At 32.0% G+C, this 24,352-nt stretch overlaps 1 protein-coding gene across 4 annotated transcripts; it reads right to left on the minus strand.

Annotated features, from left to right (window-relative positions):
* Positions 1-12,955: 12,955 nt before the first annotated feature.
* Positions 12,956-23,934, minus strand: UVH1 (Restriction endonuclease, type II-like superfamily protein). 4 transcript variants are annotated; one of them, XM_088895891.1, is made up of 9 exons: positions 22,931-23,934; positions 22,610-22,833; positions 22,238-22,317; positions 21,826-22,016; positions 20,139-21,000; positions 17,989-18,099; positions 17,637-17,897; positions 17,305-17,528; positions 12,956-13,509 (listed from the first exon to the last, which is right to left on the minus strand). In XM_088895891.1, exons 1-9 carry the CDS (start codon positions 23,800-23,802, stop codon positions 13,299-13,301), a joined length of 3,036 nt encoding a protein of 1,011 aa, XP_088752017.1. In that variant the 5' UTR covers positions 23,803-23,934; the 3' UTR covers positions 12,956-13,298. The 4 variants fall into 4 exon arrangements, with proteins under 4 accessions (XP_088752017.1, XP_010274508.1, XP_010274507.1 ...); XM_010276206.3 differs by having other exon boundaries at positions 20,139-20,993; positions 21,852-22,016; positions 22,229-22,317; XM_010276205.3 differs by having other exon boundaries at positions 22,229-22,317.
* Between the last annotated feature and the right edge of the window lie 418 nt (positions 23,935-24,352).

Below are 24,352 nucleotides of genomic sequence, written 5' to 3' on the forward strand. Positions count from 1 at the left end.
CATTTCCCAAATGGGGCACACACCAATGACCAACCCGATACTCTTCCTCTACATCCACAAGTTCGCGGAAATCTAGTTCAAGGAACAAAGAAATGACCAATGGTTTCTCTACTTGATCCCCATGATGCAAAAGCAAAAGATGATAAACAAGAATACATCATAAAAGATCCATCATCAGAAAAACCAAAATATTACAGAATTGACCTACATCTTTCTTCCAGTTCAGGCATAAGGATAAAATTGTTTCTATGAGATTGCAATGTTTTCAAAATAACCGATGCAGCTAGAAAGGAAGAGGTGGATAAAATTGTTTTGGATGAGACTGCACTGTTTTTAGAAAACATCGTTCAGACTTTGGAATCACGAGCTGGGGCTTGAGGTATTTGAAGATCACTTCAAAATTAATTCAAATAGCAAAACCCCTCCTCTCTCTCTCTCTCTCAATCGATCTGAATCGATCACTTACGGAATGAAACGGAGCAAGATTAAGATTAAATTAAATGGGTTCAATAAGGGGAAGGGGAAGAAGAGAGATCGGGGGAGAGAGAGAGAGAGGAGAGAGACGGAAAGAGAGGAAGAAAGATAGAAATGTGAAGGAATCTGAGGTAGTGGGCAATACCACCGGCCACCGCTATTAGTGTATGTGAGGTCAGGGAAGATGAACAGTGCTTTTCTTGTCCAAATAGTTATTACAAGGGTAGTATGGCGATTAAACAATTTTTTAATAGTCTTTTTCAGGGCTTTTCTTGTCCAAATAGTTATTACAAGGGTAGTATGGGGATTAAACAATTTTGTAATAGTCTTTTTAGACAAAAGGCTAACGGAAGGGGGTCCTTGTCTCATGGTCTTAGTACGGGGGGACTTCGTCACAGACCCCAAAGTACACTAGGGGTCTTTGTAATTTACCCTTTTTTTAATTACAACACTGGATTAAGGGATTAATCTATTATTATCTACTATATATAAAAGTGTGAATGTAGTATGAAAGATTTTTTTGGACTAAAATTATCTTATATTTCTTTGTTTGAGAAAGGGTATAAAAGTCATTTTATTATATCTTTAATGTCAGTTTTAATGGCTACTAAAATGTCCATATTTGTGTATTTAATCCATCTCTAATTGTAAGGATTCAAAATGTAACTTCAATTATTACTTTCCACCTTATTTAATTTCCTCTAATTAAGTCTTATACTTAAGGAATTAAATCCCATTTTATCTTATTAAATCATATATTTTAAGTTATTTTTCACTAATTAATGCTACTAAAAAGATCTATGTCAATGTTTTTAACGGTACAAATCCGTATATTTTAAAATTAACTAAAAAACAAAACCATTCTTTATCCAAGTGGTGGTTAAGCAATTCAACCATCCGAATCAAATTGATCAATCTATGAAATCATAGTTAGGTAATAAAATTTTTAAAATAAAAATAAATATAGAAAATTACAAAAAATATAGAAAAAATAGACACATTTATGTAATCAAATTATTTTTATTGATAATGAAAATGAAATACATAATATAAAATTGGCCAAAAATGAAATATAAATATTAATAATAAATAATCCAACTTTTGGGTTAAATGTATTAAAATTTAATGTCATAAATAAATAATAAAAATTAATATAATATAATAATACAAAAATACATACATTTTGCAAAAAAAATTCAAACACATGTATAATATCATATATTTATCAAATTAAACAAACAGTAAGTGTAAAATATCAGAATTAGTTTTACACACAAAAATACAAAAAACTATAGTAAAAAATGAATACATCTATAATTCTATATTTACACTACTATTAAAAATATGAATAAGATTGTGGAATTTTCTTTTGACTAAAATACTCATTTTTGAATTTAGTCACTATTTAATTATGAGGTTTAAATTGTAAATTGAGCTACTACTTTTTATTACATTCAATTCACTACATTTAAATCTTATATTTTTTTTATAAATGAAAAAAAGATACACAAAGAAAATAAAACATTACAAAATGAAGAATCTAGCCAAGCAATAGGGGTGCAAATGGATCGAATCGGGTCGGATAATAGGAATTCGATAAAAAACTAGATCGAATTTGGATATGTGTATGTGTTATTTATAAATATATTATTTATATTGCATTTTTGTATTGAATACTTGTATTTTTTGTTTTTCTTTATTTATTTTTTTATACTTTAATTTTCTTTTAATATTTTATTATTTTTTAAATTAAATTGGAATGGATCAGATCCAAATATCCGACTTCTTTATCGGATTCGTATTCAAATCCATATATATGAGATGCGATCGGATTTGTTGTTAATAGTATTGGATCAGATTCAGATATACCCTGGTTTGAATTTGATCCAATTTGTTTGCATCCCTACCAAGCAGGTAGGCTTGTCAATGATACCTGAAACTTCACAAACTCAATTTGATTATCACATATTTGGATGAGGTGTTTATGTAATCAGATTTAGATTTTGCAATCTACATATGATTAATAATATAAAATATAAAATATAAAAACAAAAATAATACATAAAAGTTTATAGAAATTTTTGGATATATTATTACCCTCATTATTATCATCTAGGATTGCCACGTGCAAAGCACGTACATGCTTAATAGTATTGTAAAAAGTGGATACTCTAACCAACTTAAAAAGGAAACCCACCTTCTAGGAAGTCCTTGGGTTGCGCCCTAACTTTTATTAATTTCTATAAAAAAAACCATGAAACCCACACAAACATATGAAGTGATTTCCCATTTCCATAATCCATTATATTTTTTATCCATATCTTAGTGTCATTTCCTCAATTGCAGTCAATATTTAGTGGGGTTGAATGGGAAACAAGTTTGGTGTAGTATAAGTTGAGCTCATATATATTCCCTCCCTTAACTAGATCTACTCCAATGAAGTGGTGAGCAAAGCAGGTCAACAATGAACCTTCATTTTGTTAAATGAGATTAACTTGTGGGATTTTCAGTAAAAGAAAATATTTATGAGATTGAATTGATATAAATGATGTGCCATGCAATATACAAGTAAAAGTAAAATGATACAAATAAAAAAAAAATAAAGACATTGAAATTTTAATTTTTATTGTTTTATATCTCTCATCTCATTGATTTGATTTAAAAATCAAAACAAGGTAATTACCTTTTAATAAAATATTAACTATGAGTAAAATACTGTCACTTGGAATTTATGGCTGCCTAGAATCCAAGGCAAGTATTGGTATTGTATAGGTGGTGTTTTGCATCATTGGTGTTTTTGAAGATAACGATCATGCCTTGGAATTCGGTAAAGTAATTCCAGGTTCTATGCATATTTTATATTGATATTTGGTGCCAATTAGGCTCCTTGACAGACAAAAAGGTGAAAATGTTATTTTCATTTCAAAAAATGTTCGAAAATGACAAGTATTATCTAAGAATCAAAAGAATATGGATAAGTGTTATCTAAGAAACATTTACCTAGATAAACGTACTTGGATAAATGAGAAATTTGTAAATGAACGGGGCCTAAAACAAATAAGAAAAAGTGAGACAGAGAATATGACATTATTAATGGCCCCAACACTAATATGTATTATGTAGCACATCAATTAAAAAAAAAAAAGGAGAAAATCTATGATAATAGAAAGAGCTTTGACCAATCAAAGCACACCTTGGCATTTTGATCAATACCACCTAACTGATCACCTCTACTATGATACTGCTTGATTGGCCTTAAGTTTTTGATGGCCTCAACACTACCATTATTGCTATCTACCAAAAAACATATAAAAAGAAAAACTGATACTCTTTATTTTGCGCTTATGTTTGTTTGTCATTGAAAATAATAATCTGACACCAAAAATTGGACCCACTGTTTGATATTGTATTTTCTCTTATCTTTTAATTATTACCGGCAAAGTCTATTGTTTTGTAGTTCGAAACAGTTGTCGATGAAACTGTACGATCATATTTGGATCATTCAATCCATATTTGGATCATTCAATCGGACAAGTATGGATAATTCTGAATTCCAGCCCCCCCTCCCCCTACTATTAGCCCTCTCCTCCCTATAAATCACATTCAGCCCATGAATTTGATATCAATTTACGGTCAGGATGCATTTCCCCCTGTACTTAAGGGTTATAAAATTCTGATCTGGGTTGATTGGTCATTCTCCTTTTTATTTTTCATTAAAATAATTGCAGAATTCTAAAATTAGGATTTGTTGATTCGGCATTTATAGTAACCTCCTTATGTATTCATCCCATCTTTACCGTAGGGCTAACAATTTTGACGTAGACTGAATAATTATTCTTCCTAAAAAACTATATATATATATATATATATATATATATATATATATTAAAATTGGTCTATTCATGTCACCATACCTCTCCATGCATCAAACCCCCTTCTTAATTTTCTGTTTTTTTGATTTTTTGATTTTTTGATTTTTTTTAATTTTACATAATTATCCATTAAACCAATAAATAAATCACATATGCTTAACTATTTCTAACAACCATAAAGAATGAGGGACTTTTCTAATGTTCTAAGTGGCACTAATTTCCCCCACTTCCTCCTAAATTATCTCTAATTCCTATTTATCTCCTAAATTATCTCTAACTCTTATTTATCTCTTAAATTATCTCTAATTTAGTAGAGAGATTCTCTCCTAAACTATCTATAATTTTTATTTATCCTCCCCCACTTTTTATCTATATCTATCTAAAGAAAGTTTAGGTTAAAAAAATTCAGAACTATTTAAATGTTATAAAAAAATTATATACTAAATTTAAAATATTTATGCAAAACACAAAAAATTAATAGATTTAATAATATTCATATTATTAATAATTCAATATTTTTACAAAATTCATCACAAAACTATGTAGTAACAATATAAATTATTATTTTATTAATTATTCAAATTAAATATTATTAAAATAATAAACATTAAAATTAAAACATAAAGCATTATTTAAATATTTCAATAACTAAAAATCCTAAATAAAAAAAATAAAAATATCGAAATAATATAACAAAATATTTAATAGTATTTAATAACATTAAAATAATGAAAAATTTTAAATATTTTACATATTATTTAAATATTTAAATAACAAAATGTTTAATAAGGCAAAATTTTAAATAGTTAAAATAACGAAATTATGTAATAAATTAAAAAAAATCTTAAAAGTAGAAAAATAATTATAATAGAATTCATAATATTCATATTACTAATAATTTAATATTTTATAAAATTAATAATGAATTAGGTAATAATAGTACAATTATAATTTTATGGATTATTAAATTCAATAAATAATTAATATTTTAAGAATTTAAATAACAATATTATTTCAATAACTAAATAATATTGTAAATAACTAATTTCACTTATATCAATTAATAATTATAGAAAATAACTATCAATAGAATTATATTTATTAGTAATAATTTTACAATAATAGTGTATATTCATTATATATTTATATATACTATAATTAATATTTATTTTATTTTCAGTAATTATTTATTGTTTTTCATAAGTATGCTTTCAATAATTATTTATAAATGTATTTTTATTTTTGTTATTTAATAGAAAATTATCAATAATTTTTGGAGATTAAACAACTATTAATTTTATCCAGTCCAATTTATCGTATTTATTGTATTTTTGTTATAAATTTTATTTTTAGTAATTATATATTTTTTATAATTTATAGATTAATACTTATTAGAGATTAAACTATTATTTAAGATTACACTATTTATTGACTAATTTAGTATATTTTTTGTATTTATTATATTTTTGTAATTATTGTATTTTTATTATATATCTATTATATATATATATATATACAAAGCAGTCAAGAAAATTTTCTCCTTTTTTTGAATTTTTAATTTCTTTATTCCATGTCATTTTTGAAACAACCAATGAGATGCACTTTCCCAATAACTTAAATAATCTCTTCTCCTAAAATTTCTCCTAAACTACCTCCTCCTCTATCCCCCACTTTCTCCGAAACTATCTCTAATTCATATTTATTTTCTAAATTATCTCTAATTTCTATTTATCCTCTCCCCTACTTTTTATGTATATCTATCTAAAGAAAGTTTGGATTAAAAATTTTAAGAATTATTTAAATATTCTAATAAAATTTTATAATAACTTTAACATCTTTATTAAAAACACAAAAAATAATTTTATATTTTCACAAAATATATCACAAAATTATGTACTAAAAATTTAAATTATGTTTTTTTTTCTGGATTATCAATTTAAATGTTTTTCAAATATTTAATAATACATAATAGATTTAAATAAATAAAATTAAAATAACAAAAAAATATAAATATTTTATAGATTATTTAAATATTTATCATAACTAGATTTTAAATAGTTAAAATAACGAAATTATGTGATAAATTTAAAAAATTTCTTCAAAGTAGAAAAATAATTATAACATAATATTCAAATTAATAATAACTTAATATACTTTAAAAATAATAATGAAATTATTTAATATATATATATATTCCTATTTATCTTCTAAATTATCTCTAATTCCAATTTAACTCCAAAATTATCTCTAATCCCTATTTATCCTCTCCCCTACTTTTTATCTATATCTATATAAAGAAAGTTTGGATTAAAAATTTAAGAATTATTTAAATATTCTAACAAAATTGTATGATTACTTTAAAATATTTATTAGAAAAACAAAAAATAGTTTTATATTTTTAAAAAATATATTACGAAATTATGTACTAACAATTTAAATTATGTTTTTTTGGATTATCAATTTAAAATTTTTTAATATTTAATAATATGTAATAGCTTAAAATAAATGAAATTAAAATAACAAAAAAAATTAAATATTTTATAGGTTATTTAAATATTTAAATAACTATATATTTATCATAACTAGATTTTAAATAGTTAAAATAACAAAATTATGTAATAAATTTAAAAAGTTTATTCAAAGTTGAAAAAATAAATATAACATAATAATGAAATTAATAATAATTTAATATATTACAAAATTAATAATGAAATTGTGTAATAATAGTATAAATTATGATTTTATGGATAAATAAATTCAATAAATAAATAATATTTTAAAATTTAAATATTTTACATATTATTTATGTATATAAATAACTAAATATTTTAAATAACAAAATATTTAAATAAATAAATATTTTTACACAATACTGTAAATAATTAATTTCACTTATAGCAAGTAATAATTTGAGAAAATATTTTTTAAAAAAATTAATATTTATTAATAATAATTTTAAACTCTTAATATGTATTTATTATACAATTATATATACTAAAATTTATATTTATTGTCTTTTGTGATAAATGTATTTTCAATGATTATGTATAAATTTATTTTGTTTTGTTGTTTAACAGAAAACTTTCAATAATCATTGGAGATTAGATTACTATTATTGAAAATTTTAAATTTAAGTTCTTGTACTTATTGTATTTATTGTATTTTTGTTATATGTTAGTGATTAATATTTATTAGAGATTATACTATTTATTGATTAAGTTAATATATTTTAGTACTTATTGTATTTTTGTAATTTCTGTAATTGTTGTATTTTTCATTATCAATATATTTTTAATAATTGTGTATTTTTGCTATAATTTTTCAATAATTATCGGAGAATAAACTATTGTTATTTATTAGAGATAAGACTATTAATTTAACTAAAATAATGAGTGTTCATGAGTTGGTTCGGTTTGGTCATAGGCTATTTGACTAACCAAATTGGCCTGGTTAGGTTAGGGAGTTGGTCAACTGAAACCGACTAACCTTTTGTGAAAACTGACCCACTCAAGTTGTATTGGTTTGGGTCGATTTTTTGGTTTGGTCAGTCTATTCAAAAGATTTAAACTTAAAAGTTTAATTTAATTTAAAAAACTACAGTACAATTAATAAAAAATAATTTTAATATTTAGATTTATGATTAAAAATTATATTTAAATTTTAAAATATTAATATATATCCATGGTTAGGTCGTTCAATTTTGGTCGATTTACAAATGGCGAAAGTGAAACTGATCCAACTTGGTCAAATTAGGAAGTTTTTGAACGAAAGCCAACCTAAAATACTAGAAAACCGACCAACTCGGGTCAAGTTAATTGGGTTGGTTGGTTTTCATCAATTTGATAAATAAACCTAACTGAAATTAATTATTGTTATTTTTGTATTATAAAAATTTTATTAAAATTAGTATATAAAATATGAATAATTATTAATTATTTAAAAAGTTAAAAATATAAAACAATTATATACTCTTATGTGTTTCTATTAGGCTCACTTACTAGAACCCACTTTTAGGGATGGCAATTTTCCCCATCACTGTCGAGGACCCGACTTCCCTGACCCATGGGGCTGGGAATGGGGATTGTTTTGGCGGGGTGGAGACGGGGATGGGGATTGAGGTCCTCGCATACTATTATATATATATATAATGTTATTTATATTAAACATACTATTATATTATTTATATATCAAAACGTATTTAAAACATTATTTAGAATTTAAAATTTTTATTTATTTTAGATAAATTTATTTAAAAAAATACTATTATCTGAAAATATTTTGGGGATTTGGGTCCCACGGGGAACCCATCCCCGTTGAGGATTAGGGATGGGGGTTAATTTTAGAGTTGAGGTCGAGGACGGGGAATATGATCCTTGCCCCGTTTACATATTTACTTAAACCTACCTTATAATTTTCATTTTACTGAAACATCCCATATATTTTACAACTTATTTACTTAATCAACCTTTTGTTAAGGAGTATTTGTTTTGCCATTAGCCCCATGATTTTTTATTCCAAAAATACCCTTAACACTTTTTTTGTATAGAAAAACAAAATTAACCAAATATAGCTAATGGAGTGGTTGCCCGTGTCTTATTAAAGGAAAAAATGGTATTTTTATTTTCTTTTGATTAAATTTATTTAAATGAACATTAGAGTCAACACTGTCATTTTTCACTGTCATCTAATGGAAGATTGATTAAATCCATTGCAAATTATAAATGGTGTTTTAGTAAAACACTAACTGCAGGGTAGATTTTAGTAACTCCGTGAAACTATAAGGAGTATTTTAGTATATGACTCTTTCTATTATTTAGCTTTCTCTTAATAAATCCCATACATCGCACGGGTCCCCGCTAGTTAAAAAATAAAACAAAAATATTATCAAAGAGAAATCTCTTAAATTTTACCTAATTTTTAGAAACTAATTCCTTAATTTCTTTTTAAGTTTTCTGACAATTGATATTGCCGCTGGACAGAAATCTTGAAATATCTATTCACCCTTCATTATTCTTCAAATTTTCAAATACATATCACGTTTGTTTGTCCCATTTCGTGAAAATAAGTATTAACATAGTCACGGATGACTTCATGGGTCACTGTCATTGGACTTGGGATGAGAATTTCATGCCCGGTCAAACTATTACTTATCCCATGATGGAATGTGATGAGAGTAATACTCACCTACGATGATGATAAGAGTATTACCGGGTCATGTGGCTGAATTCGGTTTACATGAGTGCAAGCCCGTGCTTACACTGTTCCGAATAGCCACTTCCCATCTTACATTGGGAATATCTTCCTATGAAATAAAACATACAAGTATGGAGATATTCCTAATGCAAGGTTGTAAAGGCTGTTTGAACATTGCATTGACGGAAGCCGAATTCCATGTGGTTGCCCAATTTTCATTCATATTTCCTACAATGTAAGGTGGCGTTTGGTAGTATGTGAATAATGGTCCCCATCCACAAAATAGCGTGGACAGGAACGGACCACACTCTAATTTATCATCCACAGTATTTTGTCGTGGATGGTTCGTGAGAAGGTTTCAGTGTAACACACTTGTGTTACATTAGTCCAATTACTTTCATTTTATTTAATCTTTTAATAATTTTAATATTTTATCAATAAAATAATAAATTTTAATGTTAATTCTAGCACAAGTTTGATGGTTCTCGTTCTCAACTCTTTTTTCATTATTTAAATATTAAATATTTAATTTTTTTAATTTTTTTATATTTAAAATAATATTTTTTTAATTATTTAAAAATACAATTGTTGTCTATATATCCATGCATTTTTTTTTCAATTTATTTACCATATAAAATGCAAAAATTAGACATTTATGATCGAATGTGTAAATCTCCCATAAAATGTATATGAAATACATGGAATCAAAAAGCACCTATAGAACACCACCGTGGATGTGAACTGGTCCAGTCCACACAATCTATCTACAGTTTAGAACAGTTGTGGATTGCGATATGGTGTGGACTCATCCACACTACAGAACACCCCCTAAAGTTGTGAAATCAAATATAGATTTTTTTGGTAAAACAAGCAATTGTTCTACAATAGTCCCCAACCATCATAAGTCCTAATAAAAATAAGATGCCAAGGCAACCTTGAAATACTAAACAAAGATTCATTCAAGGCAGTATGTGATATGCATCGAGTCAACCAATCAGCAGCTTGATTAGCGTCATCGAAAACATGATGATAGCTGATACCACCACATAAGTATTGGCACTCATCAAGCACAATCTTCAATCTCCACGAGACACCCCTTAAAAAGTCAATGACAAACTTAGAATCTCCTTTAATGATATCGGAAAGCTTCAATAGTTAAGCATGGCCTTGTGAGTTCCCTAAGCAACCCATGTCTCAGCAAGATTAATCGTAGTAATGCCCAAAGGATAGGCTTTAAGATTTCTAGTAATACAAGCAACAAGGCATAAACTATTGAGATCATGTAATGCTGAAAGTTGATGTATATCTAGCATAAACCATTGGCGCATTTCTAGCAATACACCAGTGAGAGTATTATTTAAGATTTCTAAAATTCTTCCCTTAAGCTGTGTTTGGTTGCAATGCAAATAAATTTGCACTGATGCAAAACCATGGCAGTGCAAATGATTTGAGTGTAAATTCTGATCTATTTCTATTTCAAATTTTAGCTTATTTTATTTGATTGCAGCAAACTAAGACATGGAGCAGAATGAAGTAAAATCCAAAACAAAATTAAATAAAAAAAAATTGCATTTTTTACATTTGCACTCCCATACATTTGTACTAATGCAAAAAAATTCGCATTACAACCAAATACAGCCTTATCTTAGTCCACATCGGTGTCTAAATTAACGCTGAACACTAGGGTACTAATAAAGAAATAATCAAATATATTACTTGATTCCATACTGTTTCTCTTTCCCCTTTTCTATTTATTAGTATAATGAGAATGCAAATAAAACTTCAACTTCATGTCATAAAGGCATCTCAAACCTAAATTCCAATATTCACGCTGAACACTAGGGTACTAATAAAGTAATAAATCATATATATTACTTGATTCCATACTTTTTCCCCTTCCCTATTCATTAGTACAAGTGAGGTTGGCAAAAAATAAAATTTCAACTGCATGTCTTAAAGGACATCTCTGACCAAAGTTCCAATATTTATGTTAAGATATAATGGGGAAAAAATTAAAAGGGCATTTTTGACCATAAAGGGCAAATCTGAGTTTTAAAAAAGTTACAATAGTCGCATGCAATCACATGTAGATGATATGTGATGACATTTTAACGATAAGGGTAGAGTTAATCAATTGTCGTAAACCTAGGAATACTTTTGGTTTGAAGGAAAAAGTAGAAAAAGGAAGGGAAAGATGTACAAACCTTGTATAAGTTTTCCTGTCTTTTCCTTCTTTTCCCTACCTTTTCCTTAAAACCAAATATTTCAAACAGCAAGGGTCTTTTAATCCATTTACTAAAACTTAGAGGTAGTAGTGATTTTCCCTTTACAAAGTATGTGAGAATTTAATTCATTTATCAACAAAATTGTATGATGTATATATATATATATATATATATATATATATATATCTTCCTATGTATTAATTGTAATGGATTTTTTGTATGTATTTGTACTTTATTCATCATTATTTCAACCTTATATTTTTCAGTGTATTTGCAATATTTATAGCAATTTCCCTAATATATCCATCCATCCAAACATCTCTTTATCTTTGAATTAGGGGTGAACAAAAAAAACCAAAAAACCGAACCGACCAAAAAAACCAATCAAAACCAAACCAAAAAATCGGTTAATCGAACTAGTCAATTCGGTTTCAATTCGATGCTTTTAAAAAACTGAAGGTACCGGTTCGGTTTTGGTTAACCAATATAAAAAACCAAAGGTTAACCAAACCGACTGGTATACATATATTTTTATATATTTATGTATATTATATTATTATAAATTAATAATTTTTTTATTATATATTTATATATTTTTATAATATATTATAAAAACTAAAACACTGACAAACCAAACCGATGGTTAACCAAACTGATCAACCTGTTAACCAACTGGTTTCGGTTTGGTTCCGATTACCGATTTTCCAAAATCGATGCTACCAATTCGATTAAAGAAAATGCCCCACGGTTTGGTTCCCTACTTTGCATTGTACCCATGCATTTGCAAAGCATGTATATATCCAAGCTTAGAAATACAATACTTGATACAAGAGGTGTTCACGGATCGGTTGATTCAGTTAAAAGGTGTTTAGCCAACCAAATTGACCTAATCGGATTGAGGAGTTTGCCACTTGAAACCAACCGATCATTAGTAAAAACCGACCAATTCGGATTGTATCAGTTTTCAGTTTGGTCTGGCAATTCAAAAGATCTAAACTTAAAAAAATAAAAAATAAAAAATTAAATTTAACTTAAAAAAATTACATTGATATTATTTAAAAAATAAATTTTAAATTTATAATATAAAATATTTTAAATTAAGAAATATAAAAAATTTCCACTTTCCCATATTAAAAACTTTACAATGTAAAACACACACAATCTTTTTTTCATGACACCAAAGAACTAATGTTGAATTTTGTAACATTTCCCACATTATTTTTTTCACATAAACAACCTTTTGTACAATAGGTAGGGCACTAGTCTATAAGCAATAAAATTTAGTTCCCTATATGCAGATTACAATCAACTAATGAAAAAAAAATTTAATTCCCTACAATCACACAAGAAAAATCTAAATTACAAGTCATGGAAAAATTTGGAGGGCCATGGTGAGATGAAACACTCCACACTTCATGGTTTTGACTTTAGAGTGTGTGGTCACTCGTCAAAGACGTCGAGGCTTGTAAGTAACAAAGTAACAATAATTAGATTCGCTTGGAGACTGCGTACAAGTTAGTTGAACTTTTTAAACTCACAACATGGATGGATACTTGGCATCAAGGAAATCCCTCAGCGTCCGAGCAGCTTTCTGACCACCCATTAGTTCGGCTAATTTCTCAACAGGAAGCAGGGCAAGTTCTGCCAAACTATTACACCCATCCATAATAGCCCTGTAGTTGGAATCTGTCACCCCTGGGAACCGCCTCAAGAACTCCACAGCAGAGGTGTTGTAAGTTTCAGCTCTGTCATGCAGAAAAAAGGGTATATTAGTTTAATGAAAAATAGCATTGAATTGGTGCACATGCAAAACTATTTACATTATTACAAAGGTTGAATAATGAAGATATCCAACACCAATAGAAGAAGAGAACTGCTGGGCAAACTAAATAAATTAGGCATGCCAATTAACTACCAACATTGAATGACTGAAATTGAACCTCTGAAGTTTTAAAGGATGGTTCGATGAGGGGATAACCCTTCGTAATCCCACTTGAATAGGAGAATGTCAAACAATTTGTTTATTAAGGTTGTGCGTCAACCCAGGTGATTAACTTGGCGTCTGTTTGGCATCGTTGCCTTGCTCTGGAAAACAGTGCCACGTTAGAAAAAGCAGTGCTCCAGGAAATGGACATTTGTTTGAAACTGTTTTTTCATAAAAAACAGTGCTCCAAGCCACGCCTTGGAAATCGGAAAAGCATAGCTTGGAGCAACGCCGAATTTGATGTTTCCTGGAGCTGCAGCTCGTTGCTGCCAACATAAACGTGACGTGGCACTGGATAATGGGTACTAGTGCAGAAAACGTTTCCTGGAGCATTAGTACCAAACAGAAAACGTTGTTGTTGCTCCAGGAAACGTCCTACCTGACAGAAACATTTCCAAACAAAAAAAGACACCATTTTCTCAGAAAACGGCGCTTCCAACCCACACACATCAGCAGCACCATTTTTTTATGCCAAACATATACTTAGAGCAGAGGTCTTGGTGACAATGGAAGGCATACAAAGGGCTAAGGAGATTAACATTAGAAAGCTGATTATTGAAGGTTATTCAAAATTGGTGATAAGTTGTCTGCAAAAGGGAAAGGGGTGGGAAGAGGTGGAATGTTTTGAGCACTGTTGTAATCCGGAATCTTTTTACCTCCATTTGCTTCTTCTATCATCTTGTATCCTTTTAATGTTCATGAGGCTCAATTTGGGAAGAGTGCGAATACAAATATGTCCAGTGCAAAACCTTATATAAGGTATTTCTAAACCTTGTACTTGCACTGTACAGATTTGTATTTGCACTCTTGCCAAATAGAGCCTTAATGAAATTGCGTTTTGTTTATAGATAAGAAAAATATAATCTTCTATCTTAATAGAGATTGAGGGAAATTTATGTTATTTCAATGTCTGTCTGCCTGAATAATAATAGAATGAGTATGGTTGTTTTGTTTCTATCTTCAAGGTAAGAGGGAGAAATAAGCAGAAGTATAGTAGAGATTTAAGCAGTTGTCAAAAACAAGGAGAGGTTCAAGCAATTTACCCTCCTATATATTCACGTACATGAAAGCAAATAGATAGAATAATACACATAACAGGTGTCATGGCTAAAGCTAGTGTTGGAAGAGAATAGAACGTGAGTTGATATGGTTCAAAACACTCTTGCAGGAAATCAATAATGTAGGCCTGAATGGGGAAATAGTCTCCAAATGAGATTTTAGAGTGAAAATCCAGTTGGATTGCTTGCTGTTTTGAAAAAGATATTAGAGGAAGAATGAAGAAAATCAAAGGGGACCCTATAACTGTAAGACTTAAAACTTAACACAAATAACCCTCCCAAGAAAACAATTCAGATTACAATGTTGCCCATAAGAAATTAACTCTTCCCACCCCTTGTTTGGCCAATGAATCTTCCAAGGAGTTGGCGCACCTCTTTATCGATTGAAACTTGACTTCCATATTTTGGGTGAAATGTCCAACTTTCTTTTTTTTCATTCAGAAAGTTCCACAGACTAGAAGTATCCTTCATCAACCAATTTATAGTCAACTTAGAGTCACCTTCCACTATCAATTTTCTGATATTTAACTCTTGCGCTCTTTTTACCCCTCCTTTTGTACCTTTTCTATTATTAACTTTTAATAAAAGTCTCTCTTATTTATCAACAAAAATACTTAACACAACAATGACAGGACAAATAACTCCTACTAACTGGACCTCACCGTGAATAATTAAAATGACCAAAATACCTTTAGATGTATTTTGACAATATCACGTATGAAGTTGGATTTTGACAATCGAGCACCTCTCATTTTTGTAGCAAAAAGAATTTAAGCATATGGAGGTGGACTGACCCTTCATCCCTTGGTCAATAGAGAGTTATCATTCTCAAAGATCACCGAATAGAATAAATGGACAACTAAGATCAGTTTAATCCTTCGTTTTAAAGAAGGGCCCGGAAACGGAACCGTTCTGGCCACTGGTTTCCAGGTCGATGAACCAACCGTCCAATTCAAATGGACGGCCCATTCTGACAAACAAATTAAAAAAATTTAAAAATAAAAAACAGTCAAAACCATTGAACGGGTCAACAGGTTGTTGACTTTTTCAACGGTTTTTGGCCAAAAACCAGGTTTGGGGTAAAACGGAACCAGTTGCCTAGACAGTTCCCAAGCCGAACGGTCCGACCATCCAGGTCAACAGCAGTTCGAAAACCTTGATTTAATCTCCCTTCCATTTTCCTTCTCCCCCTCTTCCTCTTCTTCACTTCCATTCACTTCTCCTCTTCCTTCACCCTTCTTCTTCTTCTTCCCCTCTCTCTCCCACTGCCCCAGTTCTCTATCTTCTCCTATAACCAGCCATTGGGGTGGATTCGAGCCAAGCCAAGCCGAGCCAAATACTTGGCTATTCGAGTTCGGCTCGTAGGAATAGTATTAGCCATTAGGCTCGAGCTCGATTCGAGCTAGAGACTTGTGCTCAAGCTCGACTATAAGCCAAGTTTTTTTTTTTTTGAAAAAATAAAAATTATATGTATAAAATTATTTTTTTAATTTTCAGACAAAAAATTAAGAATTATAAAAATTGTTTACTATTATACATAAATATAAAAATATTATATATATAATAATTTATTATATATATGCATATAATACAAATTATTTATTTAATACTAGGTTTGCGAGCCTCACAAGCCAAGCTTTACTAGGCTTGAGTTCGGCTCGATTAGCAAATGAGCCTATATATCGGACTCAAATTCGGCTCGAAGCTCAGTTTAAACTGAGCCGAGCCAAGCTTTTCATGACCCGAGCTCAAATAGCTCGTGAAAGGCTCGGCTCGAGGCCACCCTCTTTCTGATTGACAGAGCAGGAAGACCACCGTAGAACTTCACAGCATCTTCACAGCTAACCCATCCACCCCATGGATCAACATTACCCTGAGACCTACCAGCCACCCTCTTTCTGTTTGATAGAGCAGGAAGACTACCATAGAACTTCACAGCATCTTCACATCTAACCCACCCACCCCATGGATCAACATTACCCTGAGACCGTTGGACACCCAACTCCAAACCATCATACCAGTTCAGAACTTCGGATCTTCAACGCCTTGATCCCAATGTATCACCTATCATTGAAGCTCGTCATTTCCATTCCCACCTAGCAATCGGTGACCAACTGACTCCACCATTGCAGCTCTGGAAATCAACCACCTCCTCTGGCGTTCTGTAATTTCTATATTTTGTCTGAATTTTCTGATCTTTTTCCCTACATTTTTTATATTTTTTTCTGTAACTTAATATATTTTTCTACATTTTTACATGATATCTTTTATTTCAATCAGTTTGGGTTGGATAGGGTCCAATCCAATTCATTTGGAAAATATGGATCGGACTGGTCCCTCTGTCCATTAAATTCGGACTGGATCAGACTTGGACTGTTTAAGCGTTGGCACCCCCCTAGGCAGGTGCCTAGAATTTTATTTGTTAAAGAAGCCTAGAAATTGAAATCATTATATGGACTTCACTTTCTTCTTGATGTTTCACAACAGGTTCAGCCTACCTCACATCATTTTCCACAATGCCATCGTCCGTGGGGACACCAACTCTCATTGCCTTGCTCTCATCAGGCTCATCCTGATTTGCCTTTAGTGAAGCAAAAATCTCAGCTGTGGCGTGTAAGCTGCGGGACCAGATAATGCGCAGGCGGGGAAAATGCAAAGCAAGCAATGACAACTTAGATATTATGTTAGTTGGTGAAACATCATCACCAATCTCACTTGCAGACTGCCAAAAAACACGTCAATCCAATGAATAAATCCAATAAATAAAACAGAAAATATAATTAAAAAGGAGCCTTTACCACATTTCTCGAAAAGTACAAATTATAGTTACCTGAAAGGAGAAGCTTTTGTCTTGTGAAAACTCAATTAGAAGCACAGGTATGCGATAGTAGCGGACCATTGTTTCCACCTGGTGATACAGGCGACCTGACGAAAAACTCTGAAAAAGATCTTGGAGACTCTTTCTCTCCACACAAATTAATGGTGAAAGGACATAGTCTCCAACTTCCAAGGTCACTGGTATAATGCGCATGCCCCTCTGGTGGAGAACATTTGGAAGGCTGCTTGCAAACTCCCTCATGTCCACTATAACCTGCAAAAACAGAATGAAATATCCCAAAGTTTAACGTTGAATTATAAGATATTGGAACTTCTATTCACACAAAAGGCAAACAATCATCTACCTGCATATCTTTCTCCACTTCCTTCCTTCCACCTGCCTTTCTAGTTACTGAGTTTTGTGAAGCAAGAGATTGTGCCTCATAGGAGCTAGTCAATCCAAGACATCGACCATCCTAGGAACAACATACAACAAGAAAACATAGATGAAATCAGATAGAACCTGGAATTTGTTTAAAGAAAGGAAGAGAAATAAAAATAAAAGAAAGCTAATGTAGCATGACAATAGGCATTAAGGGGATTAAAAGTTAAAGCTCTTTTCTCCTTTTCTTGGTACAATTCAAGTTCCTGTCTCTGTAGTCTGTACCCATATGCCAAGAGCTATAGCAGGGTCATCTTCCAACAAACACAATAACAACAATTTATGTATGTATACACAAGTACATACTTATGCATGCATATATGTACATGTGTGTATTTATGCATGTACAAATGACAAAACTAAAACTTCATACGCACATACATAGGCATGTGAATGTCTTTTTTTTCCTGACAGTAATGATATTTTTGTTGAAATAAATGCATGTGAAGATGCACAAGAGCTGCCATCTTTGGGATCCTGAAGAGAAATGCAAGAATAGAAGACTTAAGGAGGCAATTATTGAGATTGTGTCACCAAGAATGATGAGCTGGATCAAGAAAAAAACAACATAAAGTGGGTGTCAAACATGTGTCTACCCACTCAAATGGTAGGTACCTCCACTATAAAGAAAAACAAAAAAACAAAACAAAACAAAAACTCATTTCAAATTCAAATGATGTAGGACCCATAAAGTGGGTTATTATTTAGAAATAAAACTTCATTTAATCTCTTAAATTAAATAACAAATCTAAACATAAAAAATCAAATAAATATTAACCTAAATTTACAACATAAAAAATGGGTGTCAAACAAAATTCTTAGAATACAGGGATCATTCTAATAGTGATGATATATTAAGAAGATGGCAGTATACAGAAAATTCGTCAACTTCTAGATCTATTATCTCCTGAGATTGGAATTCGCCTGCCTTAGATCAGACAAACTCAACTTCGATGGGTGTAGCCTTGGAAATCCAGGCTAATCGGGAATTGGAGGAAATTTCAGAGGCAGTTCAGGAGTCATTCTTTCTATTTTCTCAGGCCTTATAGGTGTGGAGGACCCTACAGGGCAGAATTACTTGCTGTCCTCCAAGGATAGAAAATTGGTAAGAGGTTGAAAATGCGGAAGTTAGTGACTGAAGGAGACCCAAAAACAGTAGTGAGGTGGCTAAAGTATGATAGTCACAAAACATGGCAATAATGGCACATCTTAAGGGAAATCAAGCAACTTGATGAGGAGCTGATTCACTTGCAAGACAAGGGGTAAACAGGGATTTTTTTTCTGAGAAAAGGTAAAGCATGAATTCCATTAATAAAAACAAAAGGATCCCTGTATGATAAGAGGCTGTACAAACTAGTGTGCATGTAAATATAATGTGGTGTTAAGTAGCTAGGCTAGCTTAACATTTGTATATGCCTGTACTATATTAATCATTTTTTAAATCAATAAATCTATTTGTTACCTATCAAAAGAATGTAATGTGTATGCATATAGAAGCGACAAAATTGTAGTTACATATATGCAAGTAAATAAAATGCAGCTATAAACATTGAGGGCCCAAGAGACAATCAGTTTCCAAGATTACTTTTTGTACTTCACGTCTGCTAGACAAAGTGTTTCTACAAAAGTGTCAATGGAATGTGCAGTATATAAGGGAAGCAAAAAGAATAAGCCAGAAATGCAAAATAATCTCAGACTGAAGCTTCATAATTCATCCAAATGCAGAAAATTAGCATATGAACCGATATCATGCCATATAGAATACCATTTGATATAAGCACAGAAACAGAATATCCTAACTGACCAAACAAGGCAACCAGGTCACCACTCAACCTTACTGTTTTAAATTTTAATATGCCAGTTCAGGCAGTTTTTGTGTTGAACAACCAAATCAAGTTTGAAAAATTGGACCCTGGCTCCTTTCCATTTTAATGCCAGGTCTGATTTCCAAAATATTGGATAAAGGAACAATTATTTCATTCAATCAATACAAACGTTGTAAATCAAGAAAACACAGGAAAAATAAAACGACTACAAGATGGAAGGAAAAAAAAAGAGTTCAAAGGAATAAACCTGATCAACAGGAATAATCATTAGTGACTTCTGCCTTATCAAAGATTCAAAAGCTCCATTTTCCCTTCTAATACTTGCCTCAAACTTTTGTACTTCAGTAGAGTCTTCATAGAAAAGAAAATAAACTTTCAATCTGGCTAATGGATTTTCTGCTTTATAAATTTCAATTTCCCTAACAAAAGCCATGTCTGGATGGTAAACAACAATTACAGAAGGCTTCAGATCATCAAGTATATTATGCTGCTCACTTTCTAGGGCATGAAAATGAACTGGTGGGAGTGGCTTAGCATGAGTCAAGCCTTTAGCATCAACCCCTTGATTGTGCTTCCGGAGAAACCCTTTTTGTATATATAGAGTTCCATCTTCACCTTTATTGAAATCATCCACTTCTACTGGGTCATTTTCACCACTTTTGCCTTCATTGTCAGATATACATGTTTCAGATCTATTGGTTTTCTCTCTTTTCTTAACATCGTCTTCACATCCTGAACTCTTAGCATTTACTAGAGCTTTTTTGCCCCTTCTCTTCACTTTTCCCTTTCCACATCCTCCAACACCAGGAGTAGGAGGAGGATTATCTCCAATAGAAATATTTTCTGCTACTGGATTACTTAACCCCGATGCTGCTGCCAATAAGGCATCACGCTCCAGCTTGCTGATACTGGCAGTTTCTGCATTCTGCCCATGTGTACTTGGAAGCACTCCATTCAGAATGCCAAAACCTTTAGGTTCCTTAAATTTTCCATCAAATACACCAAAACTTTTAGGTTCCTTATATTTCTTTCTATTATGTGTTTGTAAGCCATGCAGATCAACTTTGCTCCACAGGTACTTTTCCCACTCTTCTCGCATGACCTTGTGAGTGAAATAAAAAGCAACTCTTAGCACCAAATACAATCAGCCAAGATAAATCATCACATGTATCAAAGAAAAAATTGAACAATTACTGTTATACAACCTCAGATCATATCAGGCTGTACCAATGCTCCACAATGAGAATTTAAAGCCAAGATACTTTTTTTATTTAAATAACCCACTTCATAATGTTTGGGTTTGCAGAAAAACCACTTTCTAATGATGTGTGTTTTGCAATCAGAAATACATTTCCTAGAAAAAGACTCCTCAAGGAATATTATAAAATAAACTTCAAAATGTCTTAGTTGCTCATGCAGGAAGCATGGTACACAGTTAAAATAACAAGAGTGCACAAATACCATGCAATTTCAACTCAACATAACGAACTTCAGACAACAGAGAAAAAAACAATTCTACAAGATCAAGTTCAGAATAACCAAATTATCCAATTTAGGATCTGCCTTTTACTGAATACAGAAAGTTGGACATGAAAATCTTGTCGCAAATCTAAGATTAGATTGTGACCAAAGAAATATATACAATCATATATATAAAAACCTATAAAAAACCAGTATATACAATACTAATTGTACTTAGGAAATTTGATAATTTAATGTTTTCCCCTAATGTCACAATTGCTTATAAATAACCTACTAAGGCAAAATGGACAACACAATGACAAAACAAATTTTCTGGACCAAAGAGCTGGATAAAACTATTCCTTTGCTTCAATGATATGCTGCTGATGCTGTATAAACCAGAAAGACAATGCATAACATAATTTCTGCAAATGAGAATGTGCAATTATCTAATGCAGAGAAAAGAGACATATCATAAGATATTAGATGGAATATTGACCGGCTGTGGGCCCTTCATTATGTAATCTTCAAGCTGCATGCATGACCGTTCATCTTTGCAAGCTACCAAAACAAGGCTGCTATCCTCTACTCCTTCAACCATAAGTTCTCCTTCCCTTGACAGAGCTTGATTTTGTCTTTCTTCTGCTATCTCTTCCAATACCTCCTGAAATGAAAGAAGTATCAAATAAATTTAAAATTGAGTTATCAATACAATAATTTTTTCTGAGTCAAACTTTTATGAGGCTAAAAAAGTCATTTCCAACATAAATGTGTGCTTGAATTTGGGACTAGATTCTTAGTCTAGAGCCCCACAATCAATGAGCTAAAAATTATTCCTAGTATTACAAAGAAAAGAAATGAAACTCACTCACTCACACGTAACACCTTCCACTTTGGTGCTTCCTCCAAAATTTCCTCAAGCACAATGCCAGAATTCGCACTCGTGCCAGCAGAATCCCCATTAGCTACATACCCAGAGAAATAAGTAACTAACAAAATCTAATGAAACATGCAATGATCAAAACCTGATGTCTTCTGATACCAATCTATTTGTTTTGATTATTGCTATATGCATAAGATACTAAGATTTAAGGGGGGAGGGGGGACGACAACTCCCTAACTATAGACTATCAAAACAACCCACCCTTGCACCTAGAAATCAACTCGCTTAGATAAACAAGAGAATGCATTTATGGTAAACCAAAATCTAACTATCTAAGGCATCATACTTGAAACCATTCAATGTTAAAATCATACCATTTTTTTCATTACTTGCATCCCCCTTCACTTTCCTCCTCTTGCTCGCGACACTCTTAGACTCCCCAGCCAGGTTTACACCATCCGATCGCACCACCTGATAAACCCGTTTCTTCGCGAATTCAAATATCTTATGGCTTGAATCCGCAAAAATCCAAACAGACCGAACACCCTCTGACACTCTGAGAGTATCCAAATACTTCAAAAAAGCCACTGCGTCGTACCTAAGCAAATCAAACATGAGAGATTGATTGTATGTAAAACCAAGATTACGACCAGACCAAATAAACAACCCAAGACAATGGCAACTTTCTAGATTACCTGACAAGATAATCCACCAATTTCCTTAAAGTCTTCAAATCCCAAACTAGCTGCTTCGTCTTCATTCCCAACGTATGCCAAATTGGATCCAGTTGCCGCCTCACGATCTCGTCGAACGACTTAAACAACCCTTTCTCCACCGTCAAATCCTCAACATCAACCTTATTCGTCTTCTGCATCTCCTTCAAGCAGGCATCCATAACCTCAATTACCGCCTTCTGAATTCCATTCATGAGGGGCGACAGCTGAACCCTAATATCCACAACCGTGGGAGGGTCTCTCTCCAAGTCCTGAGATACATAGACCTGAAACCTCGGCCAGAGATGCAACCTCCTGACGAACAAGCACTTCATGATCCGTTCGGCCTTGGAGAAGCCGGAGACCATGGCGTGGGGCTTATCAGAGAAGGCACGAACATAGGCGGTGCGATTGAGGGAGCGGAAAATACGAACAATAAAGGCCTCTGTGCAGGTCTCGGAGAGGTTGTGGGCGTTGAGGATGATGAGACCGGCAAGGTTGGAGGTGGGGACTTTGGAGTTGAGGAGATCGACGATAAGAATCCGGGAGGTGATGAAGAAGATGGAGCCGGAGGAGTAGAGGGAGTGGCGGAGTTGGGCGGAGAGGTCGGATGTGATCTCGGTGGGAAGATCGGGGTTGGGATTAGGGTTTTGGAGGGATTGAAGGGATTGGGTGATGGAGGACTTCTGAGAAGGGGATGCGGAGAGGATGAGAAGAGTCCCTTGAGATGGGGAGTGGAGGAGGAGGAGAGAGGCGATGAGTTTGTGGAGAGCGAGGCCGGATGAGAGAATGACTAGACCTCCATTCGAGTCTTCGAGAAGGTCTGAGATTATGTGTTCATGGAACTGTACCATATCTCACTCTCACTCTTCTGTCGTTGCTTCAATCCCTTGAAGATGGCGGGAAGAGGAGGAGGGGTTCGTTCCTTTGGAGTCGCTCCTCTTTCACCTCACGAAGCGAGATTCAAGTTTTCACCTGCTTTTGGTTGAAGGTACAGACAGACAGACAGACGTATTTGAATCCCTTCTATATTTGTCTCTTTTCGGAGGTGCATTTACGAAAGTACCCACATGAATGACTTTACCACGTGTCTTATCTTTTAACAATGGATTGGGGACTCCAAATACTTCGTGGCCCCATGTGTATGGAGTTGACGTGCTGGATCATGATTGGTCAAGTCTAATGAATAGAGCTTTGTCTCCACATCTCACCTGGGACTCGATGTGCGGAGACAAACTATGTTGAAAACGTGTTGGCACAGTTTTTTTCGTTACGAGGGGCATGTTCTGTGGGGAGCCCATTCGAACTCAAAAAAAAAAAAACGTTAAGAAAATAGTAGTTTGGAAGTTGGAGCAGTGGATGAAAATTTTGATTCCTCATCACTATACACTCTCTCACCCTCCC

The sequence above is a fragment of the Nelumbo nucifera genome, chromosome 1, assembly GCF_055504915.1.
Source record: "Nelumbo nucifera cultivar China Antique chromosome 1, China Antique-T2T, whole genome shotgun sequence".
In the NCBI taxonomy this organism is placed as follows: domain Eukaryota; kingdom Viridiplantae; phylum Streptophyta; class Magnoliopsida; order Proteales; family Nelumbonaceae; genus Nelumbo; species Nelumbo nucifera.